The 18,395-nt window shown below is 39.3% G+C and overlaps 3 protein-coding genes across 3 annotated transcripts; 2 read left to right on the forward strand and 1 right to left on the reverse strand.

Moving 5' to 3' along the window:
• Positions 1-474: 474 nt before the first annotated feature.
• On the reverse strand, positions 475-5,844 carry LOC115623202 (ATP-binding cassette sub-family A member 3-like). The gene has a single exon (XM_030517426.1). The coding sequence runs from the start codon at positions 5,788-5,790 to the stop codon at positions 529-531; it is 5,262 nt and encodes a 1,753-aa protein (XP_030373286.1). The 5' UTR covers positions 5,791-5,844; the 3' UTR covers positions 475-528.
• A 3,803-nt stretch (positions 5,845-9,647) lies between these two features.
• LOC115623204 (mitochondrial import inner membrane translocase subunit Tim13) lies at positions 9,648-10,069 on the forward strand. The gene has a single exon (XM_030517429.1). It carries the CDS (start codon positions 9,709-9,711, stop codon positions 9,985-9,987), a length of 279 nt encoding a protein of 92 aa, XP_030373289.1. The 5' UTR covers positions 9,648-9,708; the 3' UTR covers positions 9,988-10,069.
• A 1,776-nt stretch (positions 10,070-11,845) lies between these two features.
• LOC115623203 (serine-rich adhesin for platelets-like) lies at positions 11,846-13,135 on the forward strand. The gene is made up of 2 exons (XM_030517427.1): positions 11,846-11,895; positions 11,955-13,135. Exons 1-2 carry the CDS (start codon positions 11,886-11,888, stop codon positions 13,085-13,087), a joined length of 1,143 nt encoding a protein of 380 aa, XP_030373287.1. The 5' UTR covers positions 11,846-11,885; the 3' UTR covers positions 13,088-13,135.
• The last annotated feature ends 5,260 nt before the right edge of the window (positions 13,136-18,395 follow it).

Below are 18,395 nucleotides of genomic sequence, written 5' to 3' on the forward strand. Positions count from 1 at the left end.
TTAAAATGGTAAACTAGTTGTGTGTTATGTGTTACTACGTTACACACAAATGGAGGTGTTGCAGACGTTCCTATTCTTTTCGAGAGGAATTACAACAAAATCGCGACCTTAAAGGGCATCTACTGTAATTATAATGAAGTCGCTCTTCATTTCTTATCCATTTATGTTATGCACATACATACATAGAAATGCCTGTACTCGCAAAATTTTTCATATGTAATAGATACTAATGGAACGAATCTGATTTTCTAGGATAACGCTCAGGCAACCAAATATCTGCTACAGTTAGAACTGTCAATGAATTTCTCCTTTACATCCTTAAAGTCGTTTACATATTTTCTCTCCCGCTTGAATATTATTCTGCTTTTTGGACAATTCACATACGGTCGAAGATCTAAATCAATTTTCGGATTGGTTCAGAACAGCCGTAAAAATCGTTCACAGTTTTCGCAACTTTCAAAATTAAAAAAACTATTATCAGAATCAAAACACTATTTAATTATTCGGAAAAGAAGCAACGTTACTGTTTTATTTTTGTTTTTTTTTTCCAAACTCTATAAATATTTCATCTAACGTCGTCTGCGTAATGGAGTAGTCTTCCAAATTTAATTTTGCGCGATTGCTTTCAATCAAGTGAAATATCTTCGACAAATTTGTGTCCTCTTTCGGTACAAAGTAAGTGAGCTGAGTGCGAAACTCCTTTTGTAACACAGAATCGGGTAAATGTTGTTTTATGAATATCTTGACTAATGTTACATTGTCCCCACATCTATCGCAAGAAAACTCTTTTTGGCCAGCTGATGTTGATGCTCGATTGCTAGAACGTGCACCCATAGCGGACATGCGTTGGGTAGATGTGGATCTGTGTTGGCTTGATGATCCTTCTAAAGTGGACATGCGTTGGGATGATGGTGATCTTAGTTGGTTTGATGTTGATCTACGTTGGGACGAACGTGACATAGCTGGCGACCCCCTGGCCACTGTGATTTTAAGTACAAGTCCCTTTGAATACTTGTTTTTTATGGATTGTATAGAGCCAATGCACTTAAAATTTCCATCCACCATAATGGCAATTCGCGTACATAAAGCCTCTACTTCCTCCATGCAGTGGGATGTCAGGACAATACCCTTTCCCATATCTCGTATCGTCGCCAACAATTTCCACATTTGTCGACGAGCACTTGGGTCCATACCGGCCGATGGCTCATCTAGATATAGGATCGATGGATCGGTAATGAGTGCAATGGCAACACTCAGCTTGCGCTTGTTTCCTCCACTGTAGTTTTTTATTGGCTTGTCAATATGTTTAATGAAGCCCAATTCTGATGCCAAATCATTACAGACATTGTTTATGTAACGCTGATGAACGCCCCGAAGCATACAGTATAGCCGCATAGTCTCGTTACCGGTTAGCTCTCCTAGCAACGCATCATATTGTGGACAATAGCCAATGTGATCATACACCTTGTGCATTTGCTTTCTAACGCTCAGACCATCTACATAGGCGTTTCCTTTAGTAATACTCACATCACCAGTGAGCATTTTAAAAGTGGTCGATTTTCCAGCACCATTAACGCCCAATAATCCAAAACACTCGGAACGCGCAACGGAGAACGACAATTCCTTAACTGGTGTGAAGCCGCCATATTTTTTGCAGATACGGTCGACCACCAGAGGCATGTTTTTTCGATCATCTTCTGTCATATTAGTAATTATTTCTCGTTCAAGTTCCACATCAACATCATTGTTATTGTTAGCTGAGTCCTGTCCGCCTTCCGCTCTATTTGAGTAATTGCAGCAGATAATAGAGAAAACACCGTTGAAGAAATCACGAAATCCAGTACACCTTTTTGAATCTAAGATTAATAGTAATAGGAACAGTAAAATGCCCTCCAGGAAGAGATATATGATTTCGGTCCCTATACCGGGCTTTGTAAACCCAAAATAGCCGGGAATATCACAGCAAAGAGGGATCATGGAACAGGGGTTTCCATTCGTTAGCTTCTCGATATATGGAGCGCTGCATCTGTTCCGAACTTTGTAGTTTTCATAAAGGCTATTCATTCCGTAAAGAAGGCAAAAGTGGGGAAGCAGGCGGAAAACCGGGCCCACTATATTCGCAATTGATTGTTTGTTAGCCATAACGAATGAATAATGGAAAAAAAACAAGACTAGTCCACCAATCGCACCTAGAAGAGAGGTGCGGATATATCCTGCTGCACTTTCACTGGACCATCCGGCCAACATATAGGCGAAAGGAATGGCAGCAAAACCAAACATCAGCAGCAAAAACAAATTGCGAATTATCTCCGAAAGTGTAGAGTAACCGGGCTCTTGATAAAGAACTATAGTGATTACTGTAATAAGTGAACACAAAACGAAAATTGCAAAGTCCCACAGTAGATGCGATATCCAATATAAATAGACATCAACGCCGGTAAGGAACTGAAGCAGTTTAGCCCGTGCTTCGCGCTCCTTTATCACGGGTATCACAAAAAATGCAATAACGAAGCTCATACACATAGTTAGATTCATAGCGATATTGAGGCCCCCGAAGTCAGCTGTTTGCGTTCTCTTTTGAACCGTGTCCTGACTGTATGGTAGGGGATAATTAGTAACACGTATACTTGCCTTTGGGCCCAAAAAATGACGGGCCATAGCGTTGTGCAGTATATTAAGTGTAAGTGGCGCTGTATGATATGGCTTATTGTTCAACCAGACGGTCAGGTTCTTTTCTGATATAGTCGCACCAGCAATGTATGTCCTATCAACACCTGTTCGATCCTCTTTTGCTGCACCCAGTATATAATCTTCGAAGCTGGCGCCGTTTGTATTTAGCAACTTACCAGAATTACCTTCGACGTGCTTAGCATATGCGGTTGCGATTCCACCAGTTTCCTTTCCTGTTTTATTTTCCAGCACCACATAGGCGTCAGGATATATATTAAAGGATATGTCCAGAGGCAAAAGCTTTGGAAAGGGATCTAAGTTCATTGTAATGCTCAGGGTCATCACCATGAAAAGAAGAGGCAACAAAAGCTGCATAACAAGTATCCATAAGCTTCGTTTTGTAGTGAGGACCTTTTTCCTTAGCATAGCTCTCCAGCGCATACGACAGCGGGTACGTGAGTTGGATTCGTACACGTCTTCGTTGAAGATACCATTTTCTCTGCCACCACTAAAGCGTAATTGTATTGATTTGTTGGTCGCATGTTCTCCTTCGTCCAACTGTTGGCCACCAGGGTTCCTACTCTTCTCCGCACCGGTCTTTTCAAATACATCTTCCAAGGAAGCGGCGCTTATACCGTAGCCACTCAAGTGCAATTTTTTGGATTTACTCTCAAGTCCACTTAACATATCTGCGTACACTGCAGATTTCGAAGCGGGCAGGCGATATGTTAAGTCCATTCCTACCTCGTTTTCTAGCTTTATATTTGATATATATTTGCGTAAGTATGCGGTTACTTTTTCAACATTGCATCCTTCTTGCTTTATGCATACTAATCTGTAGCCGGAGTCATAAGTATTTTTAAGATTAAACGACGTATCATAGCATTGTAGCTGGCCATTGCACATAATGGCGATGCGATCCGCCAGGGCATCTGCTTCATCCATATAGTGTGTGGTTAGCAAAATGGTACGCCCCATCTTTTCAGCTTGGAGTAGATCCCATAGATACCGCCGTGCCGCCACGTCTAGTCCAGAGCTGGGCTCGTCGCACAGAACTGTTCTGGTGTTGCCACAAAGTGCACAACAGAGCGAAAGCTTTCTTTTCATGCCACCTGATAGCTTTCGAGCGGCTGTACGTTGTTTTTTCTCCAAATCCATGATCTCCATATATTTTTTCAACTCACGCTTCAACTCATGTCCTTCCATGCCTTTCAGGCGACCGAAGAATTTTATATGATTGCGCACGCTCATATCACCAAAGAGCACATTGTGCTGCGGGCAAATCCCCATGGAGCTGCGAGCACAATCCAGTTGTGTACGGATATCGCAACCATTTATAAAAGCTGTGCCTGCGGTTGGTGGAATAATGCCGGTAAGCATTTGAATGGTTGTTGTTTTTCCAGCTCCGTTGTGCCCTAGCAATACGGTTATTTCATCGCGATACAAATTGAAACTAAGAGACTGTACAGCAATATGATTACCAAAGCGCTTTTGGAGATTGCATATCTGAATGCCAACCTGCTCAACCGCGTGCTCAGACTGAGTGGTGGGGCACGAGCAAGGCTCGTCAAAAGAACTTTCGCTATCACGGGAAACTGCTGAAAATCCCAATAGAGGGTACAAAAAATTTCGTTGGAAAGGAAAATACCATTTTCGTGCAATGCCATATCTTCCGGGGTGTATCATCTCAACATATAGGCAAATAATCATGTATATCACAGATGACAACATTAACATGGCAATCACGTAAAATAAACTGAAGCTATCATCTGCGGAGACACGGCTGAACATGTTGCTAAAGCGAAGGCCTTCACCACTTCCTTCAAACGCTAAAATTGTGCGAACTCCTAGTCCTAGTGCAGTATTAGTAAAGACAACACAAGTAATTAGCTTGGGCGCAATTCCAATTTCATGGTAAAAACTATTAACGTATGAAAAAGGAATAAAGGAAGCAAAACACCAGATGACCATGATAGCGGTCGCAGAACTGGCCCTGTTGAAGAAGACGGCCACCATGAAACTAAAACAGACGCACGACACTACGTAAAAATGGAAAAAAAAAATCATTGGGAAGAAACTGGAATATGTAAGTATAGGAGGAGCAAAAATTCCGAGAAGAAGCATCAACGTAACTATAATCGCAACAACCATAAGAACCACATAGCTCTTGATAAACCATGCCAACCAGTGAATCCAATTGTGCAGGTCAAGAAGTTTCATGATCTCCTTCAGCTGTGCTTCTTTCTCAGTTGCCACATACTTCGTTATCATAGCGCATGGATAGATAAAGCAGAACAATAACCATAATGGCAACATGCCTCCTAGCAGTGGTATGAGAACGTCGTCGTCGTAGGTGTTATACGGAAATCGTCTCAGCTGTACTTTTGGTAACGATGCAACTTTCGAGTCGGTGGCTAGCTTTAACCAGGACATGGTCACGGCATTTTGTATTGGTAAGAAACCTTCCATTATGTATCCAACGGGCGAGCCTCCAGTATTGTTGTCTCTATTACGCGGGCCGACAGAGTCAATTTGAGGGAAAACTTGATCAGTCATCCAAGTTAATAGTTGATTGTTGGTGCGCAATTCGCTGGGAAAACGCAACGAATATTTGAGAATCTGTGGAATCTTCCCACCGTCTTTTCCAACATTAGTAGATTCAAATACAACGCCGGCTATATAATTATGTTTCACAACATCGAACTCCAGGTGCTCAGAAGTATTATAGGGCCGGGAGCCATTTAGTTTCAGTAGCTTTACAGTCTCCGAGATGATACCGTCATTTGTAGTGCTTTTTGGTGTATAACATAGTACATGTTTAGGCATATTAAATGTACCGTTGTCATGTATGAAAATTATTCCTTTCGGCACTGACTTCAGGTAGACTTCCAGATTGTCTATGGTAATAGTCGGAAAACGTGTCTCTGGTACGACTTCCGGTTTCACGAATATGCGTAGTAACATGATAAGCAATAAAAGTACTACTACCAAAAGAATAGTCAAGACAATTTGCAATTTTCCACTCCATTGAAGTATCCAATTCTTCCATAGCAGTAGCTTCAACTTCTGGCAGTTCGAAATGCCTTTGGGTTCAAATTCGGACAGATCTTCTGAGCTCATAATGAAGATACATCCCGTGACTTAACCAGGTTGGCAATTTATGGCATGCGAATTTGCTTACCAAATGAGTTTTGTGTATTAAAAAAAAATTGTATTTGACGTTCAAGTAAAAATGTTTTCACATATGTTTTCAAAAATATAGAGGGTTGTGATAGAAAAGTAACTCAATATTGTCGATGATAAAGGAAACAATGTCACTATAATAGTTGTATACCCTGTACCTAAAGGGTAAAAAGGCAAAAACAAAAGTAAACAACAATAGTCACTGGCAGAGCATATATATTAAACAGTTTGTCCTAACTGTCTGATTGACGTTGAACGCACAGCCCAAACGGTGACAGCTGGGAAGCTGAATTTTGGAGGCCAAGTCCAAGGCGGTTTTGGAAAATTCAAACGCCAAAGGGGGGAAAACGAGCCCAAAACAAGAAAGGAATGCTAAAGCCGAGCAGGCTCAACTCTTAAGTACCCTGTACCACCCCACCGAAAAAAAATAATAATTAAATTAATTAATTAATGTAATTAAATTAATTTAATTAATTAACTTAATTAAATATAAACAAGAAAGGAATGCTAAAGTCGAGCAGGCTCAACTCTTAAATACCCTGTACCACCCCACAAAAAAGTAATTAAATTAATTAATTAATTAAATTTAATTAATTAACTAAATTAATTTAATTAATTAACTAAATTAAATATAAAATATTCCATGCATGCATACATACATTTACATTTACATCAGAATCGTGCCTTATGCGTGTTTGTGTACTTGTACATATGTATGTATGTGTGCATTGGGCCTGGTTATATGGCTATAACTTTCTTTCCGATCATTCTATCATAATGAGACTTGGTATACGGTTATATAATAACTAACCTAATGTGACTACCAAATTTTAGTTCAAAATTCCAAGAATTACGGAAGTTATAGAAAATCGTTAATAGGGGGGGAGTGGGGGGGTGGATCAGAAAAAATGAACAAACTCGTCCTTTCTCGGTCTCAGGAGAATCTGTATACCAAGTTTGGTTATTCTAGCTCTTATACTTTCGGAGATCCTTGCGTTCATACAGACAGACAGACGGACAGACGGACAGACAGACGGACAGACGGACAGACAGACGGACAGACGGTCAGACGGACAGACGGACATGGCTATATCGACTCGGCTTGTCATGCTGATCAAGAATATATATACTTTGTGGGGTCTACCAAGCCTCCTTCTGTGTGTTCCATGTGCACTCGCACAAAACTAATATACCCTTGTACCCTTTTGGGTACAGGGTATAATAATATACCCTTGTACCCTTTTGGGTACAGGGTATAAAAATATTAAATACATGCATACATACATTTACATCAGAATCGTGTCTATGCGTGTTGGTGTACTTGTACATACTTGTATGTGTGCATTGGCCTGGTAACTTTCTTTCTAATTACCCTATATAATGAAACCTGGTGCATGGATATATAATCACTAACTGGATGTGTCTACCAAATTTTAGTTCAAAATTCCAAGAATTACGGGAGTTATAGAAAATCGTAAATAGGGGGGGAGTGGGGGGGTGCATCGGGAAAAATGAACAAACTCGTCCTTTCCCGGGCTCAGGAGAATCTGTATACCAAGTTTGGTTATTCTAGCTCTTATACTTTCTGAGATCCTTGCGTTCATACAGACGGACAGACAGACGGGCATGGCTATATCGACTCGGCTTGTCATGCTGATCAAGAATATATATACTTTGTGGGGTCTGCCACGCCTCCTTCTGTGTGTTACATGTACACTCGCACAAAACTAATATACCATTGTACCTTTTGGGTATAAAAAACCAATCAGCATCAAATTTGTTTTTTTTTTTTTTTTTAACCAGAGAAAGAATACAAACAAGAAAGGAATGCTAAAGTCGAGCAGGCTCAACTCTTAAATACCCTGTACCACCCCACAAAAAAGTAATTTAATTAATTAATTATTTTAATTTAATTAATTAACAAAATTAATTTAATTAATTAACTAAATATTAACTAATTAAATATAAAATATCCAATGCATGCATACATACATTTACATTTACATCAGAATCGTGCCTTATGCGTGTTTGTGTACTTGTACATATGTATGTATGTGTGCATTGGGCCTGGTTATATGGCTATAACTTTCTTTCCGATCATTCTATCATAATGAAACTTGGTATACGAATATATAATTAGTAACCTAATAAGACTACCAAATTTTAGTTCAAAATTCAAAGAATTACGGGAGTTATAGAAAATTGGTAATAGGGGGGGAGTGGGGGGTTGGATCAGAAAAAATGAACAAACTCGTCCTTTCTCGGTCTCAGGAGAATCTGTATACCAAGTTTGGTTATTCTAGCTCTTATACTTTCGGAGATCCTTGCGTTCATACAGACAGACAGACGGACAGACAGACAGACAGACAGACAGACGGACAGACAGACGGACAGACGGTCAGACGGACAGACGGACATGGCTATATCGACTCGGCTTGTCATGCTGATCAAGAATATATATACTTTGTGGGGTCTACCAAGCCTCCTTCTGTGTATTCCATGTGCACTCGCACAAAACTAATATACCCTTGTACCCTTTGGGTACAGGGTATAAAAACTGCACTCGTTCTTTTTTAGTCACAAGTATTAGAGAGCGGGCGGAAAGAATCCGGCACATGCCCACCTCTAGGTCCTGGCATTTTTAGCTGTGATTTACCGTTTTAGTGCCAAACGGTTATCTCTATTCTGAAGAATTCTAAGACTCATTTAGCGTTAAGCTTAATCTGTGAGTGTACTTGTATTCTTGCAATTTACAAAAGAAGAAACACACTTTTAACACCCACAACATTCATATTTTGAATTAAAAACACATAGTGTTGAATAGCAAAATTGAATACTTACACGCATATGTACATACATATGTTCATAAATATGTAGTATATCTGCAAATGAAATAGTGTTTAATTCTAGAAACTAATAGCCCTCAATGTCACATTCGATACATGTATATAAAATAGTTTGTCATACAAAAAGAGCTCAAATTTTCAACCCATTCTTTTCATTGGGACTTTATTCTGTTTTCATTTCGGCATGAATTGTAGTTGAAACTTGGAATACGAAAACTATTGTATGTATGTATGAATATAAATATGTAAGCAGCTGAAATGTGGATACAAGTTTCCTGTTAAAATCGAGGTGATTACAAAATAAAAAAGAATACAAGATAAACTGTGCAATGTTCTTGGAAATTTTCATTAAAGTCTAGAAGAAATAATTATAATAATTTAGGTATGTACATACATACATTTTGTGCATATTCATACTTATGTTTTGCAGTTGCATAAGTTCAAAAAATATCTTTGCTCAATTTTATTACATTTTATATTTACATAAATATACATATGTAAATAGTAATAGTACATGTATGGTGTATTTTGAATTAATTCATCAGAAATTTCACAATTTAATTTAAAAATATTATTATTTAATTTTTCAGAAATTGCACATTTTAGTTTTTGGTTTGCCAGCGCTTAAGTACTTGGTATGAGAATCGCAGAGGAGGGCGCCCACAATATTTTAATTTAATTTATCAGAAATTTCATAATTTATTTTTAAAATATTTTATTTTTCTCAGTATGTTGTGTATTATATGCCCTAGCTTTCGGAAATTACCAAAGTAATTTGCTATTGGCAGTTCCTTTAGAAACTTTAATAAGGAAACCAAGGGTTTTCGTTTTCTTTCCGACAAGCTAATTACGGCAAAACAGTCAGACGAAAATTATTCCTAAAACTGTAACTGAAATCTTCACATAGTAGGTGGGATAAATATTTCACTACAACAGCTATTTTAAAACATTGGCAAAACAATATTTTGAGTCAAACCGTTTCGAAAATTAAAAATTTGGTGAAAGAAAGATGACGACAGCTAACTTGGAAAAGGGCGAATTAATGAGCCAAGTCAAGCAACAGATTGCTGTGGCTAACGCGCAGGAGATGCTCGCTAAAATGACTGAGAAATGCTTCAAGAAGTGTATCAATAAACCAGGAAAAGCATTAGATACCTCGGAGCAGCGTTGTATTTCGCAGTGCATGGATCGCTTTATGGATGCATGGAACTTGGTCTCTCGTACTTATGGCAATCGTTTGCAGCGCGAACAAACCAAGGTGTTAGATCAGGTCGATATGACAAATTAGGAATACCACTGGTCCCTTCCACATTAAATCAATTGTAATAAAGGCAGGTGGGAAGCGGGCTCCATACCATACATACCAACAACTAATTTGTTTTTAATCGTAAATGGGGTTGAGAGCGTCATAAGACTTTATCAATCGCTCGTTGCAAATACCTTGGCATGCAGATAAGCGAATTTTTATCGCAATTGCAAAAAGTGCATCATGGGATTTGTCACACTCGCTGACAGTTTATTAAACGCTTAGGGTATGATCGTTATCGTGTTTGGAATGGTCTCGCTAGCTAACGGATGGACAAGTGCTGGTCAGATTGGGTTAATGCATGTTGCAATATGCCAACTAAAGTTCGAGCACTGCTAAGTATAGTTTCGAGACCACTCTAATCCGATGCAGCCTTTTTCGTCATATGCAAATTAATCTCTTTAAATGCGATTTTATGTCATGAAATAATTTATTAAGTAATTGTAATCGAAGTTATCTGAGATTATCGCTGCTATTTAGAAATAGATTCATATCTGAATTATCATGAACTCAAAATCAATAGCTACTTTAGTATTTTATGGGAAACGAACTGTCTAATATTGAATAATTCCAAGAATAATACTGATTTAATAATACTTTTTGTATTTGTTTGACAAACGCTGATTTTTTTTCAATATGTCAAAGGTAGTCTTAATATTTAAATCATGATTTATCGTATAAATCACAAACTTCTCATTCCATCAACATAGTTTCGCCTGGATTTGAGTATTTGAGTGCAGTTTGTGAAATAAGTTGCTAGGGCCAGTCATACATAGTGTTATCAATGTTATCAATAGCCAACAAAATATATGTACATTTAATTATAGTGCGTGCAAGTGACCTCTGCACTACCTCAATACGTTTGCCAAAAAAAGGTAAAAATTAAAAAAAAAAATCAAAATAAAAATAAAAAGTGAAATATAATAAAAAATGGCAAAAGATAAAATGTGAATTGTGGCCGAACTTATTGGCTCGAATACCAGAGGAAACAAAATCTAACAGTTTTTTCCTCAACTAGGTACATTCGAAGCCACACAAGTTACGATAAGAGTGCGAACTAAAACGCGTATATGAACTAAAGGCCCGGGCTTTTCACAAAAAGCTTTTTCACTCTAACAACCAAAACGAGTAATCATCATCGTACAAAAACAATTGCAAGACTACGATAAGTAGTGGTAGCAGCACCTTATCTAAGCAACTAATCGGACCGGCCCTGCCCATGACAGGTATACTACGAGTATACTTGCTTTTGTTGTTGTATGCAGTATGTGTTTATACGATGAACAATCTTTAAAAGGAAAAAGCGATGTATGTGTATATTATCCACATATATATATATATATGTATATAGTATGTATGTATGTACATCATCATCGTGTATAATCATTTACACTATCAACAAGATGGTCGTTGTTCTATTGTTGAAGATTACCAATTGGTAGACAACAGATACTAAAGACTTGGGTTACACTGTGTGTTTACTATCAACTAATATTATATTTTGTTGCAATATCTTTATAGTTACGATTTTTGTATGCAACACAACTTCTCTGTGTCATAAAGTTCAGATCGGAGCGGAAATTCACAAAACACTCCCTTTAAAAAAAGAACATTATTTACATTGGACCATTTTAAGACTGATTGCCTTTTTCAGGAATGTATTGCATATATTTCTTAAAGAGGTGATGCAATTTTGTTGAAACAACATCTTTGTAACGCGTTGCACAAGTTTTGTACGTAATATACAGTATAACGTTTGTATTTCATGTAATAGTTGAAAACAATTCACTTAGAAAACCTTTTAAATTAATTGCAACGTATTTGTCTATAAAAGAAATGAATGGAGTCTCGGACTGCTAGTTTTCCGGTGAAGTTCAAAAATGCAATTAGGTGAGATAGACCTGTTCGCTATTATAACTCCAGTTTATCTTATAATTCCGTCTTTTCAGCTAAATTTTTGGGTACTAGTCTAATGGCAATCCAATTAGCGATTGCCTATGATTTGTGCGCAGATCAAAGCTTTGGAAATAAAGTAGCGGACCTAGAGGATTCTCGTGCATACATAACATGCCTCGGCATACTGGGACAAATTAAAAATATCTGCGCTGAGGGATTTCGTTTCAGTGGACAAGAACAAACGTGCATAGTGGAGAAAAACTCGAAAGGAGTGCAAGCAAAAGATGCAGAAAATATATTCAATATCAATCAAAATATAACGATGGATAGGCCAATTATTTTTAACATTTTAGGATTAGTTTTAAAAAAGTCTGAGACGCCTAAGCCACCTATGCCATTGCCACCTTCAACAAGTAAACCATTGACACCAGAGCAGACTGAACCTACAACGTCATTGTCCACACAACAACCATCTGAAAATGATAGTTCCAGCACCGAAACTGCAACTACACCCGATGAATTCAGTTCAACCAGTCCATCTGAAATTGAAAGCACAATTTCAACTACTTCATTGTCAACTGACTCAACTCTGACAACTAGTATTGGAGATGATTCTTCGACCTCTCAAAGTCAGTCAGTTTCTACTTCATCAACTGATTCGACCCCAGACACAACCAACAGGTCTTCAGAAAGCAGTACAGCTGAAGACGTGACTATTAGTTCCATAGGTTCTACATCTACGGAGGTACCGCCTGACAGTTCCACAACAAGTGACAGTACGAGCACCGAAATTGTTTCAGTATCTACAACTACACCCGATGAATTCAGTTCAGCCAGTCCATCTGAAGTAGAAAGCACAATTTCAACTACTTCATTGTCAACTGACTCAACTCTGACAACTAGTATTGGAGATGATTCTTCGACCTCTCAAAGTCAGTCAGTTTCTACTTCATCAACTGATTCGACCCCAGACACAACCAACAGGTCTTCAGAAAGCAGTACAGCTGAAGACGTGACTACTAGTTCCATAGGTTCTACATCTACGGACGTTCTGCCTGGGAGTTCTACAACAAGTGAGAGTACGAGCACTGAAGACACTACGGCGGAATACACTTCAAGCTCTGAAAGTCAGTCTGATACCGAAACCACTTCGATTATTCCAAGCTTAACGACTGTTTGCGACTAGTTCGTGACACCACTGATAAATCTTTAAGAAATAAACCTATTAATTGTACATGTGTTTCTGTTTTTTGCCTGCATAAAACTATTTGGGAACTTAGGATGGTTAAAAAACTAGGCGTATAGTTGCAATTTTTTCACTCATTTTATCCAAAGCACTTATGGAATGTGTAATTGTGGTGGAAAAAGTGATAAATTAACTAAAAGACTATGCTTGGCTTCGTCTAACTCAGACTTACCTTCCTTTTGGAGTGCAGACATCTATGATCGAAATTTGAAACTCAGTATGTTACTTGGATCCAATATCTTTATGAATTGTAAATGTTTCATCATATAGTTTCAACGTTAGCTAAATAATATAGTTTTCTGGTTTAGTCAGTCTGGTGAACAAAATACGCTTTGCAAAGAAATCGTTGATGCAACTGATGGTCCACCCTACTTTTTGAAGTGAACAATTTGTTTGCTTAAATAATGTTCAGTGTAGTTGGTTAAAAAACACCCTGTATTTCTAGTACTTTTAAAGCAAGTACCAATATTATAAGTATTTCCTTTCATGTTCCACTCGAATTGAACAAGTAACTTGAAGACCCCATTTTAAACTTAATTGCTTACCACAGCAATGTTACCTTTAAAAAGCACTGCAATGCGCTTTAGAATTGCAGTTTGCTAGATGATGTTTTAAAATGCAAATGGGTAAGTAGAACTGTGGAAGGTAAAAGCGAAATGTATAACAGGCTCTTTTTTGTTTCAGTAAATTTCCTGTGGATTGGTCTGTTGGCTCTTCCACAGGCTTTTGCCACGGACCTTTGTGTGGGTCAGGACTTTGGAATAAAAGTTAATGATCCTGAGAACCCTGATGCATATTATTTATGCCTAGGATTATTGGGACATATTAAAAATAAATGCGCTGAAGGATTTCAGTTTAGCGTACGAGAACAACAATGCATTGTTCATATCCAAAGGCACATTGATAGTAACCAAGGGGATGGCTTAAAAAATGTGTTTAACATAAATCAAAACATATCGATGCATAGGCCAATTATTTTTAATATATTGGGCTTATTATGGAATAGATCAGAGAAGCCGGCGGCTCCAGGGCCAACAACAACTAAAGGTCCCCCAACAATTACTATTGCTACTACTTCTACTACTACTACTACTATAAATGATTTAACTGAAGAAAATAGTTCGGTAAGTCCTTCGTCCACTGAAGCTATCTCTGAGAAGTCGTCGGTTAGTATAGTGAGCACTACAGATCACGACAGCTCCAGCTCCGCAATTCCATCGCCTACTTCATCAACTGTCAGTTCATCATCGACTGAAGTGGTACCGGAAAGTTCTACGCTACCTGACAGCTCGAGCTCTGAACGTGACAGCTCCAGCTCCGAAATTCCATCGTCTTCTTCTTCAGCTTTAAGTGAATCAACCCCTAATAGTTCCTCTGAAGACTCCAGCTCTGTCAGTTCATCATCGACTGAAGTGGTACCGGAAAGTTCTACGCTACCTGACAGCTCGAGCTCTGAACGTGACAGCTCCAGCTCCGAAATTCCATCGTTTTCTTCTTCAGCTTTAAGTGAATCAACCCCAAATAGTTCCTCTGAAGACTCCAGCTCTGTCAGTTCATCATCGACTGAAGTGGTACCGGAAAGTTCTACGCTACCTGACAGCTCGAGCTCCGAACGTGACAGCTCCAGCTCCGAAATTCCATCGTCTTCTTCTTCAGCTTTAAGTGAACCAACCCCTAATAGTTCCTCTGAAGACTCCAGCTCTGTCAGTTCATCATCGACTGATGTGGTACCGGAAAGTTCTACGCTACCTGACAGCTCGAGCTCTGAACGTGACAGCTCCAGCTCCGAAATTCCATCGTCTTCTTCTTCAGCTTTAAGTGAATCAACCCCTAATAGTTTTTCTGAAGACTCCAGCTCTGTCAGTTCATCATCGACTGAAGTGGTACCGGAAAGTTCTACACTACCTGATAGCTCGAGCTCCGAACGTGACAGCTCCAGCTCCGAAATTCCATCGTCTTCTTCTTCAGCTTTAAGTGAATCAACCCCTAATAGTTCCGCTGAAGACTCCAGCTCTGTGAGTTCGTCATCGACAGAAGTGGTACCGGAAAGTTCTACGCTACCTAACAGCTCGAGCTCTGAACGTGACAGCTCCAGCTCCGAAATTCCATCGTCTGCTTCAGATTTAAGTGAATCAACCCCTAATAGTTTTTCTGAAGACTCCAGCTCTGTCAGTTCATCATCGACTGAAGTGGTACCGGAAAGTTCTACGCTAGCTGACAGCTCGAGCTCTGAACGTGACAGCTCCAGCTCCGAAATTCCATCGTCTGCTTCAGATTTAAGTGAATCAACCCCAAATAGTTTTTCTGAAGACTCCAGCTCTGTCAGTTCATCATCGACTGAAGTGGTACCGGAAAGTTCTACGCTAGCTGACAGCTCGAGCTCTGAACGTGACAGCTCCAGCTCCGAAATTCCATCGTCTGCTTCAGATTTAAGTGAATCAACCCCAAATAGTTTTTCGGAAGACTCCAGCTCTGTCAGTTCATCATCGACTGAAGTGGTACCGGAAAGTTCTACGCTAGCTGACAGCTCGAGCTCCGAACGTGACAGCTCCAGCTCCGAAATTCCATCGTCTTCTTCTTCAGCTTTAAGTGAATCAACCCCTAATAGTTCCGCTGAAGACTCCAGCTCTGTGAGTTCATCATCGACTGAAGTGGTACCGGAAAGTTCTACGCTAGCTGACAGCTCGAGCTCTGAACGTGACAGCTCCAGCTCCGAAATTCCATCGTCTGCTTCAGATTTAAGTGAATCAACCCCAAATAGTTTTTCTGAAGACTCCAGCTCTGTCAGTTCATCATCGACTGAAGTGGTACCGGAAAGTTCTACGCTAGCTGACAGCTCGAGCTCTGAACTTGACAGCTCTATCTCCAAAATTCCATCGTCTCCTTCAGATTTAAGTGAATCAACCCCAAATAGTTTTTCTGAAGACTCCAGCTCTGTCAGTTTATCATCGACTGAAGTGGTACCGGAAAGTTCTACGCTAGCTGACAGCTCGAGCTCTGAACGTGACAGCTCCAGCTCCGAAATTCCATCGTCTGCTTCAGATTTAAGTGAATCAACCCCAAATAGTTTTTCTGAAGACTCCAGCTCTGTCAGTTTATCATCGACTGAAGTGGTACCGGAAAGTTCTACGCTAGCTGACAGCTCGAGCTCTGAACGTGACAGCTCCAGCTCCGAAATTCCATCGTCTGCTTCAGATTTAAGTGAATCAACCCCAAATAGTTTTTCGGAAGACTCCAGCTCTGTCAGTTCATCATCGACAGAAGTAGTAGCGGAAAATTCTACGCTAGCTGACAGCTCGAGCTCTGAACGTGACAGCTCCAGCTCCGAAATTCCATCGTCTCCTTCAGATTTAAGTGAATCAACCCCAAATAGTTTTTCTGAAGACTCCAGCTCTGTCAGTTCATCATCGACTGAAGTGGTACCGGAAAGTTCTACGCTACCTGACAGCTCGAGCTCTGAACGTGACAGCTCCAGCTCCAAAATTCCATCGTCTTCTTCTTCTGTTATAAGTGAACAAACTCCAAGTAAAGACTCCGGTTCTGTCAGTTCATCATCGACTGAAATGAAAATGGAAACCTCTAAAAATCCTTCGTCTACCTCAGGATCAGTTAACTCAACGATAAATAGCTCAAATGAAAATTCCAGTTTTGTAAGTCCTTCATCCATTCAAGTATTGGAAAGTTCCACAAAAGTTATAGATATTTCAAACTTTGAACATATTTCGTCTTCTGCCTTGGAGGGAACACCCAGCAAAGCTGAAAACTTTGTTTTTGAAACCGCTTCACCGAGCGAAACAATTGCAGAATCACCATCAAAACAGCATAACTCGAGCTCACGCCAGATTATACAAAAGAAAAACATGAAAGGCGATATCATTGACTCTGAAGAAATAATTGCCCCCACTAAACGGACTACCCCAAGCTTAGGAACACCTGTTCATAGCTCTCGCAAAATAATTTCTTATAGCATTCGTATACCGGAGACTCAAGCTTCTATAGCTGAACCCATTACGCCAACTTCTGATTGCAAATTTTTACCAAACGGTGCATATTTTAGAGATTCTAAGCTCTGTAACAAATTTTATGTATGTGCCAATGGCCTCGCTATACCGCGACAGTGTCCAGGAGTTCTGTATTTTGATATTAAGAAAAAAGTCTGCAACTTCCCCAGTTTCGTGGAATGTACGAATGCTGAATCGGAAACGGTTGTTCCCAAGTTTGAAGTGCCTTCTACCCAAGATACTAAGACTTATGGTCCACAGCGGATATCGACTCCAAATTGTGAATTATTGCCTAATGGCGCTTACATACGAGACCCCAATCTATGCAGTAAATTTTATGTCTGTAGCAATGGGCATCCTATAGCTCGTCAATGCCCTAGAGGTCTCTATTTCGATCCTGAAATAAAATATTGTAATTTCCCTGGTCTAGTTGATTGTACATCGGCCGATTTTCAATCCATTCAAACCATCAAACCTATTTCAATCAACCGGGCAATGGGATCGGAGCAGCTAGATTGTAAGGACAAAGCAGATGGTACTAGCATGCGGGATCTCAAACAGTGTAATAAGTACTATTTATGTCGCAACGGCAAATCCGTTCTTCACTACTGTACGCCAGGACTATGGTTTGACACCGATCGCCAGATCTGCGCACAAAAAAAGCTTGTAAAGTGCTTACCTGAAAGCGTGGCTTAAATGAAATCAGAAATTATCTTGAAAATACCATACAATATACCATATGTAGTCCATAAGTAGAAATTAAGTGGCGTATACTTTATTAATTATTTATTGTTTAGATTATAAGTTGGTGGATGGTAAAATTATTTTTAGTTTTAAAAGTGGCGTGTACTTTCTATGTAAATTTGAAAGATTTTTAAAAGTAAAGACAATACACATTAGACTCAAGAAATTTGATCAACTTTCGAGCAAACAAATTACTCCCATGGTTTCGTGTCAGGCTCCTCTGTACCCGGTAGCCATATGAGGTTGATACTGACGTTCTGGGCCATCTCGTTAATAGATCTGCGAAAGCCGGTGCTGTCGTTGGAATTGTCTAAATTCGAGTGTAGTGCCTTGGCTCTGGATCTCAGAGACTATAAGAGCTAGAGACACCAAATTTTGCACAAAGATGCTTATGTGTGTACGCTATACGAGTTTGTTTAATTTTTTTGATTTTCCCCCCACTTCCCCCCTATGGGGGTTTTCCCGATTTTCCATTCGTATAATCGCCTATATCTCGGAGACTA

This window comes from Scaptodrosophila lebanonensis, unplaced genomic scaffold (assembly GCF_003285725.1).
Source record: "Scaptodrosophila lebanonensis strain 11010-0011.00,11010-0021.00 unplaced genomic scaffold, SlebRS2 tig00000043-arrow-pilon, whole genome shotgun sequence".
Taxonomy (NCBI): domain Eukaryota; kingdom Metazoa; phylum Arthropoda; class Insecta; order Diptera; family Drosophilidae; genus Scaptodrosophila; species Scaptodrosophila lebanonensis.

What these genes read in the sequence shown, in the direction of transcription:
- LOC115623204 (XM_030517429.1), top strand. Translation starts at nt 9,709, where the DNA reads ATGACGACAGCTAACTTGGAAAAGGGCGAATTAATGAGCCAAGTCAAG.
- LOC115623202 (XM_030517426.1), bottom strand. Translation starts at nt 5,790, where the DNA reads ATGAGCTCAGAAGATCTGTCCGAATTTGAACCCAAAGGCATTTCGAAC.